Source organism: Lampetra fluviatilis, chromosome 2, assembly GCF_964198595.1.
Source record: "Lampetra fluviatilis chromosome 2, kcLamFluv1.1, whole genome shotgun sequence".
Classification (NCBI taxonomy): domain Eukaryota; kingdom Metazoa; phylum Chordata; class Hyperoartia; order Petromyzontiformes; family Petromyzontidae; genus Lampetra; species Lampetra fluviatilis.
In genome coordinates, this window is record NC_136276.1 from 13,566,511 (window position 1) to 13,586,856 (window position 20,346).

General features: G+C 48.0%; 1 protein-coding gene across 4 annotated transcripts in view; it reads left to right on the plus strand.

Moving 5' to 3' along the window:
• Positions 1-211: 211 nt before the first annotated feature.
• The window catches only part of LOC144943153 (inactive dipeptidyl peptidase 10-like), a 103,851-nt gene continuing 83,716 nt past the window's right edge, over positions 212-20,346 (plus strand). Inside the window, exon 1 of one of the 4 annotated variants that reach the window (XM_078870390.1) lies at positions 212-415. In XM_078870390.1, the coding sequence (XP_078726516.1) occupies positions 350-415 (66 nt within the window). In that variant the 5' untranslated portion in view covers positions 212-349. Of the gene's footprint in view, positions 416-12,643; positions 12,760-15,327; positions 16,172-20,346 lie in introns of those variants that run through there. The other 3 variants (XM_078870414.1, XM_078870383.1, XM_078870406.1) reach the window with 3 other exon arrangements.

The following is a 20,346-nucleotide window of genomic DNA, read 5'->3' on the forward strand; positions in this document are numbered from 1 at the left end:
ACCCTTTTGGGGCAGTGGTGTAGCCCCAGCTGCGTTAATCTATCGTGATTGAACGCCAAAGCGCACGGTTCTTTATATGAGAACTATCAAGGGGCCTTTAGAGAGTCCATGAATCATATTATTTTTTTCAATATTTTCTCTTCATTCATTCTCATTCACTCGCTCGCTCACTCGCTCACTCTCTCTCTCTCTTTCTCCTCTCCGTGAGTGGCGGAGTCTCGGGATCTTTGTCCCCTCGGGTGGGCTCGAGAGTGCGAAAACCGAGCGACTCTCGTTGCGCGCCAGCTGCCTCCACCGCTGCTGCAGCAGCAGCCGCCGCCGCCGCCGTCGACTCATCCTTCCCTCCGAGATGAATCAAACGGCCACAGTGAGCAACGTGGTGCGGAGTCACAGCGGCTCCATCAGCGTGGGCAAGGTGAGCCACGTGGACACCTCGCCAGCTCACCTTCATCCCGGTCCGGCAATTTCGCCACCGCGTCGTTAATTCACTCCACCGCCGTGCTCATTTGCACTCTTCTCTTGCGATTGGCACGCGCGTGGCTGAGAAAGGAGCTTCGGAGAGCGTTACATGCACGTTGGGAGTTCCCCGTTTCCGTCGCTTTTGTGTCGTCTAATGGATCGCGCCTCGTTCGTGTTCGGAATTGGCACAATTACAGAACGCGACCATGCGCTCAACTTGGCAAACGCTCGCCAATTGAGCGACCCTGTATATTTCATGTGAGTGCACGGAAAGGATGCATGCATAATTAGTGTACACACACACACTGCAGCTTGTGCACTCACATGTATTATGTATGGATACAATAACGCAGAGAGCGCCGCGTGGAGATGAGGGTCCTGGGGGAACGCAGCCTGAAATATGTTGCGAGGTACCGAGGGAGGGTGCGGGAACTGAGCAGGTGTTTTGAGATGCATTGAAAATAAGTGGAAATTTGACAGCCATGTGAAAGTAGACGCGGTCGTCTCACAAGTCTAGATCAAGGGCTAACTCCACGTGTCATCGTCGGCGGCGGGTGCACATCAGCCGACTGTGAATCATCCGCATTGCAGTTACAGTGTCGTAATGATGATCGTAATAAACAGTAATAATGTGAACGAGCCGTTGCCGATATTAATTTGTGTCTGCGCGTGTTTCATGAAATTGTTTTGTGTGACCGACGGTCATCAGCAATACACCTGGAAAGACATTGTTTGAAACTCGTGCGAAACAGGTGACAGAGGCGTCAGCAACGTGTCATTCAGTGGCTTTAATAAAAATGCTTTTTCTTCAATCAAATGGGATACATCATTTGTGTTTACACACCTGGAGGCGCGTCGGGAGAGAGAGAGAGAGGCGGGCATACGAGGTGACACTATCTCGCCTTGCCAATGTTCCACGAAGCTAATACCAATCACGCTTGAACACGGGCCTCAGCACAAATGTGCTCCCTTCACAGCGACAGGGAGCGCGACCACAATCAGCGCTCTAAAGACGCCGCACGCGTGGCCGGCTCTATTGGCCGGATTGCACCGGGGGTTCACGACAAATACGCGAGCGCGGCTTTCGACGCGCGATTGGGTGCACGGCTGCACGGGAAGGCGCTGCGGCTTGCAGAGCTGCCACTCACCCAGCCACAGCGGAAATCTGCGGCGGTAGCGTTTATGATTTAGTGGGGGGGAGGGGGGGAGGCCGTGGACGCGTGGTCACGAGAGCGCGAGTTCAAGTCTCACACAGAGTCGACTCGACTCCCGAACCTTGCAGAGTGAGCGCCACTTGATGGGAAAGTCAATTTGCAGGTGTCCTGCGGATGGACTGACCCCAAACCGTCGGAACGTGGACATATCCACCAAGAGTTGCTCACTTGTGTAAACAAAATTACGTTGGATTAAAATAAAATGTGTTCGCTCAAATTATGTAAACGACGTTGAGACAAGTCAGAATGTTTTGCTCCAGGTGCGCATCTTGGACGATCGTCTTCGTCTCCACAATTTCGATAAAAGGTGGTCCTCCGTTAAGAGAGTAACGCATTATTCCACTGAGTCATGACACCAATTTTGTATTTCATAAATAAAACCTCCGTGGGAGTATACAACTAAATTCCATTCACTCGAAAAGCATGCAAAATCGCCGACCACAAAACGTTGCCCCAAAAAGCGAGGACTCCCGTGAAAATGGAAACCAGGCGCGTGTGTGTTTCTGCAATCATTCACGGCCACGCCGATGTCAAGCTGTGTCCCAACTCATCGTTCTGAATCAAAAATCCGCGCGGCATCTCCAAAGAGCTGGAACGCGGCTGCTGCTGCCCGGCGAGATGGCTTGCTGTCGGCTGCCGCAGTCAGAAAATACACTTTGTCTGCAGCGGCGCGCTATTATCGCCGCAAGAGATCACCTCTTACGTTGCAATTGGAGGCAAACTCACGTTCGGCTCGGCTGTAACATCATCCGGTCTTGCGCATCGCGGCTTGTCGATAGGCGGTGATGCATTTACGCACCGCGAGTACAATGCGAATGAATGGCATTGCAGCGGAGTGAGTCTCGTGCTGCTGCTGTTGCCGCTGCTGCGTCCAGAGTTTCCTGGCTCGAATCCAGCCCCCACCCCGCCCCTGATCACCCAACCGCCTTCTTCCCCACGATACGCTGCCGGGAGAATACGAGAGAATACGGTATTAAACGATCCGAGTAGGTGTGCTAATTCTCTGCCGACTTTAAACATTTGCGTGAGTCGATATCTCTCTCGCGCGCACACCGCGTTCTGCGGATGTAGCTACCGGATTTACGAACTTGCGCTGAACAACCCGCGTCTTGATTGCTGCTTGGCACGAGACACAAAGACAAAGATCCCCCCCCCGTATAGCCTTAATAGACTGTTGGGGCAAGTGCTATTAGCTCGCACATGTGAAGGCCAGGACGGCACACAAGGCGGTGGGTGGCCAGCACCACGCCCGGCCGCCTTTGTCTCCCCAGTCACGATGTTTACACACCGCACCAGGTACTTATTTGAGGCTGAGTAGACCTAGGGGATGCCCAGGACCGGTTCAGATAATCCTCACCGGGTGTTGGTCGTGAGCGGGAATCGAACTCGTGTCGCCAGGTTCGTAGCGCGGCACGCTAACTGCTGCACTACCGCTGTCTCACACAAACACAGACACCCACACACCCACACAAACACACCCACACACACAGACACCAGAGGTGGGACAAAGTCATTGTTATGCAAGTCCAAGTCGAGTCGCAAGTCATCAAATTCATGACTCGAGTCTGACTCGAGTCCAAGTCACATGACTCGAGTCCACATCTCAGAGGTGGGACAAAGTCATTGTTATGCAAGTCCAAGTCGAGTCGCAAGTCATCAAATTCATGACTCGAGTCTGACTCGAGTCCAAGTCACATGACTCGAGTCCACACCTCTGACAGACACCCACACACAAACACACCCACACACACAGACACCCACACACAAAGACACCCACACACACACAGACACCCACACACAAAGACACCCACACATACAGACACCCACACACACACAGACACCCACACACAAAGACACCCACACACACAGACACCCACACACACACAGACACCCACACACACAGACAGCCGCACACAACGACACCCACACACACAGACACCCACACACACAGACACCCACACACAAAGACACCCACACACACACAGACACCAACACACACAACAACAACCGCTATTCGCCACTAAGTGGCGGTGACGTCACCATGACGCTTGTGCCAGGCGATGTGCACCTTGAGGCCACGTGAAGTGTCTAACGCCCGCTGGCAGGAGGTCACGGGGCAGACCAAGGTGCCACGGGTCGACTGACTAAGATGATTGGCTGATGCACCACCTGTGCCCCCTACTGTGCCAACTTGCTGCGCTTTGGCCACTCGGCGCTCTGCTCGTTGTTGTGAGCGTCGCTCCTCCGCCCTCCGTTGTTGTTGGAGGGCGACTGCCTCCAACTGCCCAGTAGCGTCCTTCACGAACCTCCTCCACAGAGGCCGATCTTGACACCGCTGGTACCAGTCATCGGCAAGTCCACTCAGCTCCACATCCTCCTGTACTACATCACTCCATCTCTTCTCTAGCCCGTGCCGCGCCCGTTTAGCCCCCATGTGGGCTACATGGCCCAGCCAAAGCAGCCTTGCCTGCCGAAGGAGCTCACCGATGGGACTTTGTCCAGTTCTTTTGAGGATTTGTGAGCTCCTCACACAATCCAGCCTGGTTAACCCCAGGATTGATTGTAGGCAGGCCAGCCCAAATGTTTTTAACCGGCGAAGATGTTCCATTAGGGGGGTCCACGTTTCGCATGCATAGCGAATTGAGGGAATGTCTGTGGCCGAGAAGACCCGAAGCTTCGTGCGCAGTGACATACCAGGTAGCTTCCACACAGCGTTACGCAACCGATGAAAAGATAATGCTGCTCGACTGATTCGGAGGGAGACCTCTGCTGTTAAACCGGAGCCAGTCATGAGCACACTGCCCAGGTATAGAAAACTCTCCACTCTCTCCACAACTGCCCCATCATCGATTGGAAGTTGTGGGGGTGGAGTGCCCGATGGTACAAAATACCCAGGCAGGTGCTTCGCTTTGGTGAGGCTGATGGTAAGACCCCACCTCATAGTGGCACACTCCAGTTTCAGCAGCTGCGCCTCCAACTCCTCCTCTGAGTGAGCAGCAATTACCAGATCATCGGCATACATAACGTGGTTGACCAATAGGGAGCCATCCATTGACCGCACCCGGGCATCGTTCAGCCTCCTATTGTATCTGTACCAGATTGAAATTCCTCCGGTACAGCTACTGAAGGCTTCACGAACTATGTGGTCGAAATAAATGTTAAATAATGTGGGAGCCAGAGGACATCCCTGTCGCATCCCAAGGTGTACAGGGAATGGCTCTGACTCCCGGCCACGTAGTGTTACCCGAGCCCGCTCACCATCATGAAGGTCCTTAATGAGCGTGAGCAGAGGGTCAGGGACTCCGAAAGCACGAAGAACACACCCAGAGCCCAGGCCTACTGATGGTATCATAGGCCTTGACCAGGTCAATAAAGCAGAGATGGAGGTCTTGTAGGAATTCCCTACACCTCTGCTGTACTCCTAGTTCTTTCGGTAAAGTCACGTAGGTAAAGGCGGACAGACAATATGGCATCTGTGCCAGACCACCCTTACCTGAAACCGCATTGGGGTTCTGCAAGCCTCTCCTCAACGTGCCTAGAAAGGCGATGTTGAATAATCCTTGCCAGGACCTTTCTCGGCACACTGAGGAGTGAGATGCCCCTGTAGTTGTTACAGTCTGTGCGGTCCCCCTTCTTAAAGAGGGGGATCACCAGGGCATCCTTCCAGTCCTGCAGAACCCGTCCAGTGGTCAAGACTGTTGTTATGATGTCATGTTGGGCAGTCTGTGCACAAACACCACCCTCCCTCAGCATTTTGCTTGAGAGATCATCTCTGCCCGGTGCCTTTCCTGGTCTCAGACTCTGGATCGCCTTCAGTACTTCCTCAACAGATGGCACCTCAGCCAGCCACTCACAGGGGGTGACTTCTTCCAATATTCGAGGCACCACAGCCTCAGCAGGGTCATCCCCACTTTGTGCCACGATGTTTTCCTGGCTGAGGGATTTCCCCTCCCCCAGGACCTCACAGAAATGCTCAGCAAATCTGAAAACCTGTTCCTGGGGGTCGGAGATTGGATCACAGTTTTTACCCTAATGATGGTAATAGATGTGGCGTTGCAGGTTACTTTTTTGATGGAGTTAAATAGGGATTTGTGATCACGGGCCACTGAGGCAGACTCCATCCATCCTTGCAGCGCCTCACGATTCTCCGAACCTCCGTCATTCTCTGACGTGGGATGCTGTAGACAATTAGAGTGGGCCTGTCGCTTTTTCTCAACCATCCTGAACGCCTCCTCTGTCAGCCAGGGTCTCTGGGGAGGTCTGGACCGCATACCCAAAGCAGCCATTGCACCTTCTTGAGTCACAGTCCAGAACCTCGCCCATTTACCCTCGACATCAGGAGTGGGGCACGATGCCAACCCCAGCTGCAAGCACTGATGAAATTCTCGCTTGCAACTTTCATCAGCTCTAGTCGATGGTCAGAAGGCAGATCAGCTCCATGGTAGGTCCTGGTGTCAAGGACATGGGCTCGCATCCACTGGTTCGTCACTATGTAGTCCAGCAGATGAACACAGACACATACACACCCACACACACAGACATCCACACACACAGACACCCATACACAAAGACACCCACACACACACAGACACCCAGACACAAAGACACCCAGACACAAAGACACCCACACATACACAGACACCCACACACACAGACACCCACACACACACAGACACACAGACACCCACACACACACACAGACACACACACACACAGACACACACAGACACCCACACACACACAGACACCCAGACACACACACACAGAAACCCACACAGACACACACACACACAGACACCCACACACACACAGACACCCAGACACAAAGACACCCAGACACAAAGACACCCACACATACACAGACACCCACACACACAGACACCCACACACACACAGACACACACAGACACCCACACACACACAGACACACACACACACAGACACACACAGACACCCACACACACACAGACACCCAGACACACACACACAGAAACCCACACACACACACAGACACACACACACACAGACACCCACACACACACAGACACCCAGACACAAAGACACCCAGACACAAAGACACCCACACATACACAGACACCCACACACACAGACACCCACACACACACAGACACACACAGACACCCACACACACACACAGACACACACACACACAGACGCACACACACACAGACACCCACAGACACTTGCCGAGGTGAAGTCCTCCGGGGCGCAGACAGGCAACCCCTCGTCACGTGTCGCTTCGGAATACCTCGCTAATTGCAATGCGGCGCATAATTAGTCGAGTGCGGGTGCGTTCATTATTTCCGTTAAAACGAAAGTGATTGAACGAGCATTTGTCTTGACGAAGGTTTTTAAAAAGCGACGTCGGTGGATTAGAATGTCACAGTAGGTGTCCCCCCGCCCCCCTCTCCCTCAAGCCAGGTCCCCCCCCCCACTCCCCCCACCGCTGTGTCATAGATTGCGTCCTTGCTGATGTCCCATTGAACGCTTTGTCGATTAGCGGAAGCCTGTTCAGGTGGGAGAACAAAAGAGTGGAGGCGCGGCCGCATTCGAACGCGGTATGAAGGTAGCGTGCCGCATTACGCACTTCCCGCTCCCATCGGGGATGAGCAACGCTTACGTGCCGCGCGCTCTTGTTTCCGCGAGCAACGGGGTCACAATACAAACCGAACGCGTCACCCATCGAGTACACGAGGCGTGGTGCCTGGCAGAGAGAGCCGTCAAGGGCAGCCCACGTACGCAGTCGCCTGTGTTGAGGCGCAAGAGAACGACTCAATGAGATACGGAGTCGTTATGCAAGCACGAGACAGATACTGGATAGCCAATGGGAAGCAATGTCAGATAAGTGTCAGCAACGAAATAGAGGAAAACATCGTCGATTCCGGCATCGCTGTACGGGAATTGTCGCATGGATGAACATCCAACCGCAACACCTCGACCCCCCCTCGTCATGCTCGATCCTATGCTCAAACCCGTAACACCTCGATCCCATGCTCAACTCCATATCTCACGGAATAATGGTATTGCTTTACAGCGCTTCCATATACACTGAGGCCACGTGTAAAAGTCACTGTAGAAATAATAGATCACGACGTTTCGATCGCTACAACAAGGGACCGTCTTGAGGTGAGCGAATCAGACTGCTGTGGACGAGCTATTATATAGACCTGAGACGTGGGGATGGGGGGGAGGCCGCATCGGGAGAGAGGTTGGGGCCAGCGAGAGATGGCATGGAGGGCATGTGAGAATGAGAGTTCAATCCAAAGGGCATGTGAGAATGAGAGTGCAATCCAAAGGGCATGTGAGAATGAGAGTACAATCCAAAGGGCATGTGAGAATGAGAGTTCAATCCAAAGGGCATGTGAGAATGAGAGTTCAATCCAAAGGGCATGTGAGAATGAGAGTACAATCCAAAGGGCATGTGGGAATGAGAGTACAATCCAAAGGGCATGTGAGAATGAGAGTACAATCCAAAGGGCATGTGAGAATGAGAGTACAATCCAAAGGGCATGTGAGAATGAGAGTGCAATCCAAAGGGCATGTGAGAATGAGAGTGCAATACAAAGGGCATGTGAGAATGAGAGTGCAATCCAAAGGGCATGTGAGAATGAGAGTACAATCCAAAGGGCATGTGAGAATGAGAGTACAATCCAAAGGGCATGTGAGAATGAGAGTACAATCCAAAGGGCATGTGAGAATGAGAGTGCAATACAAAGGGCATGTGAGAATGAGAGTGCAATCCAAAGGGCATGTGAGAATGAGAGTGCAATCCAAAGGGCATGTGGGAATGAGAGTGCAATCCAAAGGGCATGTGGGAATGAGAGTGCAATCCAAAGGGCATGTGAGAATGAGAGTGCAATACAAAGGGCATGTGAGAATGAGAGTGCAAACCAAAGTCCAAAATTCGCACATGTCCTTTGGATTGCACTCTCATTCTCACATGCCCTTTATTTTTATTTTCCATCTACGTGACTTTACCGAAAGAACCAAAGAGTATGAATTCCTGCAGTCACGAAAGCCTCAAATAAAGATTAGTCACTGTCGAGTATGACATTGATTCCTCACGCCACTCCTTGTGGAATGACGCCTACTAATAGGGAGCTCTAAAGAACCCCTCTAGAGGGTGTTTGGCCTACTCTTCCATGTTGGCCAGAAGTCTTGTAAGAGGTGGAAATACCTACATTTTACTCTACCACATACAAGCTTCCGATCGGCAGACTGTGAGAAATTTGAGAAACGTGCCCAGAGCTGCAAATGCCACGCTGGGGGAACGAACCGATGATCTTTGGGATGGCAGGTCTAGTGTGTTAAACATTACACCACAGCATCAGCATCCCAGGGTGTGCGGGTACTGAATTTTTTTTTTATTAATTATGCTCAACATCCAAATCCAGGTGCGGTGTATACTTGCGTATTCAGTCATTGAATACTCGCTATAATAGTTGGACCGGTGCAGCTGGACATTGTCCACCCAAGAACGCAACTGCATGACCCAATCCTCTTAGGTTCTAGACAGGCCAAAGGTCAACATGTGGTATCCTGAGCAAAAAAATTTGAGGGCGTCTTCACGCCTGTGTGAAAAGTCAATATTCACATAGCAGACAAGTAGTGTTATAAATACTGTATATTGGCTTTCAAACTCGAACTGTATTTAATTTAAGTTATTGCGTATCCTGTTGGCAGTAATTTCATGGGTTTCACTCTTTGGTTCTTTCGGTAAAGTCACATAGAAATTAAATTAAATAATAGAATACGACGTTGCGATTGCAACACAAGCAACCATCATCAGGTACAAATGAATGAGAAAACAAACATAGTAAATTTGGAAATATAATGCAGTACAACACAGAAAGTCGGCCAACACAACAGTCAACACCCCACCTGGTTGATTACGTTCTTCCAGAGAATGCTAAATTTGAGAGAGAGACAAAACATAGACACGGAGACACACATACACACAAGCAGAGAGAGACTCACAGAGACAAACAGAGAGAGACACCCCACCTGGGGTGTTGACTGTGGAGTTGGCCGACTCTCTGTGTTGTATTGCATTATATTTCCAAGTTTACTATGTTTGTTTTCTCATTCATTTGTACCTGATGATGGTTGCTTGTGTTGCAATCGAAACGTCGTATTCTATTTTTATTTTATTTCTACGTGACTTTACCGAAAGAACCAAAGAGTAATTCCTGCAGTCACGAAAGCTTCGAATATAGTTTTTTCACGTGTTTCGTTTACATATTTTGTTGCATTTTGCTCTGTTAGTGTGCACATTCCCACCCTGCACGTGTCCCGTAATTGCCGCGATTGCCGACTATCTTGGGCTGTGGCCGTCCTTGTAAAAGAGCTGCTCAACTCAATGGGCCTTGTCAGCGGAAAGAAAGTTCAAGGCTGAGAAGTATCGTAATAAGATTTTGTCCAGCGTGGGGAATGGGTGTAAGAGGGGACCTTGGTCAAATGGAAGTGGTCTTAACATTAAAACAATAATCTGTTGTCATTTACCTTTGTTTGTTTACATTTTAAACTCAATTGTTTTATTCCATTTCTGCTCTCGGGTTCCATGTGGTAACACGAAGACATGTCCATGCAGGGCTTTGGCAGCGAGCAGTGTACCAACTTGTGTTGGACAACGACTCCAGAATTGTTACCGAGGTCACTTCAATAGGCAGCATCAAAACTCAGCTGAATGAAGTGAAACTCAAACTTTGAATACAAAAATGTTATGCAGTAATAAAATTTTGTTTCATGCTGTAATATGAATGGCCTGAGACAGTCAACTTGCCGGTTTAGTCACTGGTATAGTTGAAATATGGATTGTAACGTAGGCCCTCTGTACCGTTAGTCTCTTGCACTGACAATCCATTAGATAGATCCTTGAATCACCGGGTCACCTCTTCTCAATATTTCACAAATCGATATTGGGGGAAGGGGAGGGGGTGGTAGACTGGCTTTTCAATCTAGCGACCCAAGTTTGGATTCCAAGCCACGATAAACCTCAACGGAAAGTGATAGCCAAATTGGTCCTGGCCCCCCTCTCTCCGCACCCGGTCACACCTCCTCTTAACCAACCTGCACTGGCAAGCATGGCGAAGCATGACAGAGAACCCCCAAAAGATCATGACCGACACAGCTTCGGCAGACTTTTATTCAGCTGTGGATTTGGACTATCATGAATGCGTACTCGGAAACGAACGCGATCGCGGGCTTGCCATGGGTTTGACATCAGACGCACCAGCAGATAAACTCCTTCTCGCGAAGCGAGTACTCTTTAACAACTCAGGGGATGTTTGTGTGGTTTTTTTTGCAAGCGGGATGAGTTTAAATCAACGCTTTAGCACCACGTAATTTTCACTTTTTCTACGCTCGGATCCAACTGCAATCTTCACGTTTGCATTTCTTCCTGGACGGCTGAAGGTAAAAGTGCAGCCCTGAAATTGCTCGCTAACGCCACAGCTGGCAGAGGGCTTCCCACTCGAAAGAGCCCCCTACTAGAAGACATTTGGCCTACTCTTCCAAGCTGGCCCAACAACCTGGAAGAGGTGGGAGCACCCACACTTTATCCAACCACACGTGACTTGTCGAGCAACCGTGCTAGTGTATGCTGTAGGTTGGACAGAGCAGGATTCAAACAAGCAAACAACAAAGAAGTGTACGACATTTGTTTTAATTGCTGCTCTGGGAGATCGAATCGGCGGCCGGTGTATGGAGTGCAAGTCCTGTTGCGCGAATCGTTACACGACGGTAGCGTCCCCTGCTGAATAACACATTTGATTTGGCTTCAAAGGCAACACCGACCGGGCTTGTGTTCTTTCCTAAGTCACTTGGTGAGCCGTGTACAAGGCCACTTGCCTCATCTGTCCAGTTGACATGCAACGTTGGGGCAACCTTGGCTTGTGGTTGGAACCGTTGAGCCAAAGTTTGGATTCCAAGGTTGGCATAACGATCCGTGTTTACTCGGTGCCCTCTAAAGTTACTGCACAGAGGGGCCGATATTTCTCGCGATTCTTCACGGTGCAAAGTGGAGTACGTGTACATGGTAAAGTCGGGGCACGGCTCACGCAGTGTGCTTTACGTAACACTCCATTTCAAATGCGTGTTGGAAAAAAAAACAATTGCGCTTTTCATAGTACACCCTCAGGGCTGGGGAGAGGTGAAATTCTAAAAGTTCAACTTGACTTTTGTTTTTTGATAATGCAGCACCATCGTAGTAGCGGCAGTTCTGTCGCCACGCACGCCTGGAAAGGGTTCTATTCTTATCAGCAATTTCAGTTCACACAATTACCGGCCGACTCTATTTTGTTTGTTTAATATTAATATTGTATTTCAATAGGAGCGCGGTACAGAGCACAAACCGCGACACGAGTGGGGTGAGAGGGGGGGGGATACAGAAAATCCGCGGACCTCAGTCCCGAACACTGTGTCATCTGGGTTTAAAGCAAGGGGGGGGGGGGATGGGCTCGCCGCACTGGAGGACTCTATTAACGCGACCCGATTGTCTTCTGATATCACGCGCCACTGCCTGCCACCAGGGGCTACACGCCAGGCCCGCTCTGAGCACGCCGCTAAGCAAACACTCACGGCTCCACGTCGGGGCTTAATGAAGCGGCCAGCGCACGGGGGCATCTCTCCGTGCGCATGATGATGGTTGAGACCTTAGGAGCTCGTTAGTTAGGACGTGCTCGATTCCCTTCGGACAGTGCGCAAGGTGTGCGGATGATGATGACTATGACAATGATGCTAATAATGGTGGTTGATGGTGACGGTAGTGATGATGGTGCCGATGTCGATGATTTACTGATAGTGGTAGTGACCGGTAATGACATTTGGTGGTGGTGGTGATTTACGTGAATTGGACGCCAAGGGGCGCTCTCTGCTCAGGCAACGCGCTACAGTCGCTAATTGTGATGGACGACGCAGCGCAAATACCCCTCGCTGTGCCCACCGTTAAATCCGTGATGATGTTGGACACCAGCGAGAGGCATCTACGGCAGGGACACGGAGGTGCTCCGTCACCATCTACACACCGGCTTGCCTCATCCGTGTCGGGGCTGTCATAATAATGCAGGTAATCATAGAACACGTACGCCATTCAACTCGACTCATTCATTCGTCATTGCTATTCATTTTCAAATTCAACGCAGTGCATTCACAGCCTGCGTATTTTCTGTATTTCAATATACACGTAGGTCTTGATCTATTTTAGCTCTCACTTTTATTCTTTTATCACTTACGATTGCCCCTTGTTCCGGTGTTCCACTGCAATGTTCTACACCCTGATTTTACATGCTGGTTTCTATGTCGATTTTGTTTGTTGACGGTCTCCTTTCAAAAGGCACTAGCTCTCTCAATGTGACCTAACCTGCAAAAGTATAGCCTGGGTAATTACAGCAACAGGTTACGGTAATTCGATTATCGCTTGACATTGGCAGAGCGAGTGGTAAAGGGCTGCCCCCTACTGCGTTGCCCAGAGGGAGGGATCTTAAGCCGTAGTTCTATGATATCAGCTTCCGTGGGTCGTTCTATATAATTCGGAAGGGTGATCCACTGCTCTACGAAAGATCGGAATGGATGAAACGTCATCTCCTGTCATGATGCCTACAGCAAAATGAGGATAGATTTGGGAAACAAGACAAACATAAAATCAAATGGTGGGAAAAACAAACTTGACACGTCAGAGCGAGTTGCTTTTCCCATTTCTGAATCACGAAACGCAAGGCTCAAGACGCGCAGCAAATCAAGGCTTTCACACATTGTTCGGTGTAATTTTCGTTTTCCCATTAAAGTTTGTTGTATCATGCCAATAATATCAATGCTGTCATAAGTGCCGTTCGATTATAAGCATGCACCGACAATAAGCTGTGCATAATCTGTCAGTGGGTGGTTTTTTTTGTACTTTAGCCATATAATTAATCTGGTACTGTAATGTGAGTTTTTATTTTGTGATTTAGTTTTTCACGGTGTGGTCGGGAAATATATATATCCAGTCGTAAGGTTCATAGCACGGTGCGCTAACTACGGCGCTACTGCTCCACCCCACAAGTTGGATATAGCAAAAGAGTTAGAGATCTTTGAAATGCTCTGCTACTGCCGCTGTGAGTGCTGTTGCTCTCTCGGTGGATCAATTCAAGACGCCCGTGACAACGAGACGTGTCATCTCACAGAGGGTATTCCTGGTTCAACGTTTCACCGTATAGACGCACTGACCGATACGCAACATTAAATATCTTATCAATGGGCGATAAGCTGCCATTTTAGATGAAAGCACTATCTCTGACGCGAGCTCTGACGGTTTCCAGGTGATTTTGTTTTATTCGAGTATGATTTGGGCAGCGATATTTGATTGCTGTGCACGACTTGGAGCAGAACAATATTTAATAACAGCAGCGCGTGTTCCAGAATCGATCAACAAAGAGGGCCCGTCAGTGGCCGTATGTGCCTTCTTGTGGCCGAAGTCTGCAGGCTCTCCTTCGCTAATGTCGTGTCGTATTGCAGACTTTTGATCATTCTCTTATGGCTATTAATGCGTGTACTTCACGAAACAAAAGCGTGTTTGAGTCGGTCCGGCTTTTGTGTGATCCCATCAAGTAGCGATTGTCATAGGGTGTCGGATGCAAACTAAATAAGATTTCCGTCATTTATCCGTCTCTCCGCGGTAGGAAAAAAAACTACATTTCTTACACAACCCATTAGTCACACGGCCTTCCGGTATAATTTCAGCAGCAATTCAAGACCTGCAATCTCCGGACCGGTTTCTACACACAATGTCTCATCAGCGCGGTGTATGATACACGATCATCTGCTAAAATAGATCAAGTACAATTTTGCTTCAAATCTTTCGCGTCTCCGAACCAATCTTCAATTACACGTAATGCACCTTGCCCGACGCTGCAGGTGTGATTTGCGTGCAACACTCAATGAGCTCATTGCTATCTCGCAGTCTTGTCGCGTACACACGCGGTCATGCATGTGGCCCCAGCAGAGAGAAATCTGCGGGGGTCGCGTCAGGCGAACGTGAAGCCCCGCAATTGTTCCACCTCGATCCAATCCAACACACAAACGTCTTTTGTAACCAATCACGCACTGCACGAGACACCAAGTCATTAGAAAATCAGTGCGGTATCTTTAAATCGATTTGCCTGGATAATGTGCGTGTATTGTATACCAGCGCTTTCTAAAGCATCTTTGTCTTAGCAGCATCAAGCACATGACGTCTATAAAACGTAAAAAAAATTACCGAACAAAAACGTTTCTATTTCTTCAAGGATACTTAACTAGATAAGAAATTTAATAATTTACGTCCGTTTCAGAGATTCATAGCAGGTGGTGCCGATACGCGGGCTGAAATCCCTAAGGCTGTCACGATCTGTCCCGATTGGATACATCCCCGCTATTGATACATTCCGTCACCGACCAATACTCTAAAGGCATAACAATAACGATCTGGTCCACGGGGTTCGCGTATTTCGTTCTTCTCGTCCAGTAGCAGATAACGCCCCTGCTCCTGCTGTACCCCGCTATCCTATCCAGTCCCACACCTCCCTCACCCCTACCCCCCAATTCCTTCATCTCAGCCCGCTCTTCCCCCACCCGACCAAACGCATACCAAGCCCCATGAGCTGCGCGTGACGCACGGGTTAGGCGCGGGTCAAAGCGCGTCGCACTCGCGACCTCCTGCCCATTGGCATCGACAGAGAAACACGAGCTCAGCGGTCATTGTTTATCCGCCACAAGCGAGGGTAGTGGTGGTGGTGGAGGTAGTGGTCGTAACGAGACGTGAGCCGCCCCGCTCCGCCAGAGCCAGAACGCGAGGGAAGGGAGCATGCGCGGAGAGTCCGGCTGGGCGGAGAGATAATCTCACATATATCGGCCGCATGTCAAATAGTTTGCGGATTGGAGCGCCGCGCATCACCGCCGCCAACCCGGGGCCACTGCGGATGAATGGAGCGAGCGGCGCTCAACTTGGCCGCGTTTCGCGCTCCACGCTGCACCGCTGCCCACCCCCCCTCCTCCTCCTCCACCACCACCGCCTTTTGTATGCGCTCGCGTGCGCGCTCGAGTCAGCAGTGGCCGATACCAGCGCAGTGCAGAGCGACACAGCCGTGCGTACAGAACCCACCGCGGGCGGTAGCTTATCGCGCTCTGCCGTCTGCCTATTAGCTCATACAGTCTCATAATCGAACATTCCACGGCGCCGCCGAGCGCGGGATGCGAGAGGGGGGGTCCCGTGCGGGGCAGTAGCGAGCGAGCTGGCGAGGGAGCGAGCGAGCGAGTGTGTGACCATGGCTTCGCTCTACCAGCGTTTCTCGGGGAAAATCAACACGTCCCACTCGTTCCCGCTGTCGGCCGAGGGCAGCCGACTGCTCGGCGCCGGGGCGAACCCTGAAGAGGGCGCGGCGCCGGCGGGGGCCCCGCGGCGTTACCAGCCCGCAAAAGCCGCGCTGCCGGACGGACACGCCAGCGACTCTGACGACGACTACGTAAGTGCCGAGCGCCGCTTTGTGCGGCGCTGCCTAGGGGGGGCGGGGGGGGGGGTAGGGGGGGGGCGGCTGAGGTGTGAACGCACGAGCTTGAGAGCATCCCTGAACGATGGGGGGGGTAGTAGTAGTAGTAAAAAATAATAAAAACCTAAACCAAATCACGTCCATTTCCGCGCTTCGGTTCCATCACATGACGCGTAACTGACCTGCCAAACACATTGGCTGCTCGGTTTGGCTTTTATCGGCGCATCGGAGTGCCGTTTGGGCCCGCGAGTGTCAAGAGTTTGCACCGTGAATGTTGTGAGCCATTTGCTCAGTGCTAAAGAGACCACGTGCTGCAAGTTTTAGCGTCGATCGCACATTTGCTCTTGTAATAATTAGGTTGTGTATGCCGTGTGCACGACTCATTTCACCCATTAAGCATGTCATGTTCGCAACGCTTAATTTGCGAACATGTAATGTCATTTAATATTTTAACATGCCATGGTCATACACTTCCTGAAAGTGCATGCGAACCTTTCAGAGCTTCCACCATAGTCGCGTACCTTCCTGTTGAGCTGTGCTGTGCGCTCAATTCTGTTGATGCCCATTTATTTGAAATACGAATGCCTTCCTGGAGTTGTATTACACAATACCGATTTCACGTCACGATATTGGCACGTTAATATATGCGCCTGTGCTGTCGTTTCGTGTTTTCCGCTTAGCCTATACAGACAGCTGACACCGCCTCTGTTTTGAATTTCAGATAGATAAATAAGACATCAATACGAATAAACGCAATACGGAAATAAATGAGAAATACTTTGAAGATGTAATCTTAAAATAAAATGATTCAAAGTCAAAATTATTTCAGCTTCCCTTCACAATGAGCTACGTGGCGCTGTCCATGGTACTGATCCTAGTGCTCGGCAACGCACGTTTTGTCTTGACATTTTGATTAGAGTTGGCAAATGCAAACGATACTCAGAACATTACCGGCGTCATAACACGACAATACACTTGATGTTCATGCCATATTATGCATCTAAATTGTACATATGGTATTTTTAAAAAATGTGTAATGTGCTACCGAAGTCAGTATGTAGTAATCTAAAGCAAACGCATATTGCAATCCCTAGACACGTTCATTTGACAATTCATATGCGAAGCTCTCGTCTTGCCGTTGTGGCTCATGAATGAGCAAATCTTTACCATGTGAAACGATGCTTATCCAGGGCACGGTGTCCGTGGCTGCTGAACACAGACCATTAAAGGCATCAATTGCATTCGTGATAGCGGCCTGACCCGGGCTTGGCTCTGTGCCTGCCTGTGCTTTGGGTGATGTTAATACGCCTGGTGCACACAATCAATAAGCGTGCTTGACCACACAACACATGAACAAAGATCCCAGCAACAGCTCAATTAATGATGAAGCACTACAATTAATGAAGTGTGAATAGTTAACAGTGGTATACAATTACACATTTTTATTATGTAAAGGTAGGTGATTTTTTTTGTAATTCACTTCCATGCTGATAATTGGAAGGATGTTATTTTTGTTTTTATATACGTAACAAAATTGCATGTACTATTGCACCTATATATCCCGCAGATAATTTATTGTGCTGAAAGGTAAAATATTTGTTGCTAAAAATAGTCTGCTGCCGCTGACTGCCTGCTGCCTTGGAGACGCTGTGCAGAGAATAGCTGCGTACCGCTTGCTGCTATGATGATGAGTTGATTCTGAAGGCAAACCGTCATGAGCTGTGCAAGGGAAAACTGATGTTACGTTAAATAATGAAAAATTTGTGCAAATTCATTTTTAGATTATAAAGTATGACAATGAGTTCTAGGATGATTCTAAATTCGCCAACACATTCAGGAATGAGCTGACAATAATAACCCGTAAATAAATGTCATTCGTAATGTATTAATAAATCAATAATGGATATATTTGTGTAATTTCTGACATGTCAATTTGCTTAAAATGTGCATATTAAAATTAACATAAGGTGATGTTAATATCTATGTGATCGATAATCTTGCATGACTGCTTTATATGTAATGTAATCCGTAGTTATTGATTTAATGTTGTTTAATAATATAATTCTGGATGAATCAATGTATTGTATCCAGCAAAAAGCACGCGAATACTCGGTACGTCAAATGCCTATTGCAACGACTTACGAATCACAGTTCACAATTTCGATCTTCGTGATTCCCAATGGAATTTAAACTGCATCTGCTCGGGGCTTTGGAAGCCATCATTGATATTCACAGCAGGCTTTGTTCTATTGACCTAACAGGTACCAAATAATTTTTTATACATTTAATAAAACCACGAGAACAAGTAAACTAAAGGTATGTTACATGGACATGCCTGTTAATTCTACTATTAGTCATGACATTTAACAAATGCTAAATGCATGTGTCTACATTTCACGTTTTAAGGATACATATATAGGAATGCACTTATTAGTTTAAATTTGAATGTTTATAAGGGTTTTTTTTTCGTGAAAATGTGTAATACTTGTGTTTTTTTTATTGAAACATATACTTATATAGGTGTGTAAGTAAACCACGGTTTCTGCCTGCATGTAGGTTTAAAAGCCACGTGGCTTCCGGTTTCATAAACAACCTTCAACTGTCGTACATTACTCAAGTCATTAAACACTCAAATATCCTTTTATACATATAGGCTACTAAGATTACTGCAACATTAATTAATACAGATGTCGATGATTATAACAATCACATTAGTCAAAGTTGCAACTATGCAACCAAGGAGATCATATTTCAGAGAGTATCATTTTTTTTATAAAACATTGTAAAGTAGTTTAATGGCTTAAGATATGTTTTACTTTTATAACATAAAAAATATCTATTACATAGAATTGCATCTCATATTTTCAGAAGTCAATTTCCTAAGGTGTTTTAGTCGGACGTTTTGGCACAAAATAAAATCGGTTTTGTACTCAAAAAATGTAATCCTGTTGAAGAACACGAGGGATATGATTATATACTGGAATATGGTGCATATTTGCATTTAATTTTGAGTTTGGAAATAATTGTCGGCTGGTCTGGCATTTACTCAGGATCATAGGTCACGTGGGAAATATTGTACATCGTTGAGTCATGTATTCAAACCAATTTCTAGAGTGTTAAAATCCATATCCAAAATCAGCCATCCTCCCTCAGACTGTGAGATGACATTTGGAGTCACGCTGTAACATCATCACACTGTTCAGGTCTCTGCTCAAAATAGACTCATATCACTGTACAACAAAGGAAACTTAACGTGGAATGCCCACATCTACATTTGCACAAGTGTACAATACCCCTGATGTTCAGCATTTGTCTTGGATAAGTTCAAATTGAAGGGTACATTTAGTGTATAAAACAGGGTCCACATATTTCCAAGTATGGGATAGTGTGAGCAATTAACACAAGACATGTATAATGTCTAATTGCCCTCATACTTCATGCACTCACAATGATCATGCCAATCTTGACAATTTGCATTCCAGTCCTGACAGTATATTTTACTGCTTTTATAACTGTTAAAATATCATTAGCTTACCAGATGTTGCATTTACCTCAACTTGAGCTGAGTGAGCAATTTGAGTTTATTAAATAAAAACATTAACTTATAATGTTTTGTGTCTTCATTAAGCACTCTTTTTTATTTAGAAACCTCAATGATATATAGCTAATAAACGAATGCATGCATATTTGCAATGAAATTGAATGAGGAAACTTTATCATTCACTTAAAATAAACTTCAGGGGACAATGGTGCATCAGCACAGGCTAAAACAAAATACCTCATCATCTATCCTCTGAAGAAGGGCGATTGAAAAAAGGCTTTCTCCCTAATGTATTCAACAGTGATAAAGCACTGGTAATGATCATTGATAGCAACGTATTTGATTTATCATAATGTAGCCTATGTACATACTTTTCTACCAACCGCAAACAAATATTACATGAGAGTGTTCCTGTTATTAATCTGGAGAAACATGTCGTATGAAATGATGTCCAGGAGCTAAATGACACTGTCAATTTCCCAGTCACGAGAGGGCTGCAGGAGAGAGTTTGCGTAGTTTTGCTGCTCCTCCGATCAAGGAGCACAGAATACAATGTGGGTTCCATGGCCACAATCCCAATGGGTTTTATCCTAAAAATGTTCAATTAAAA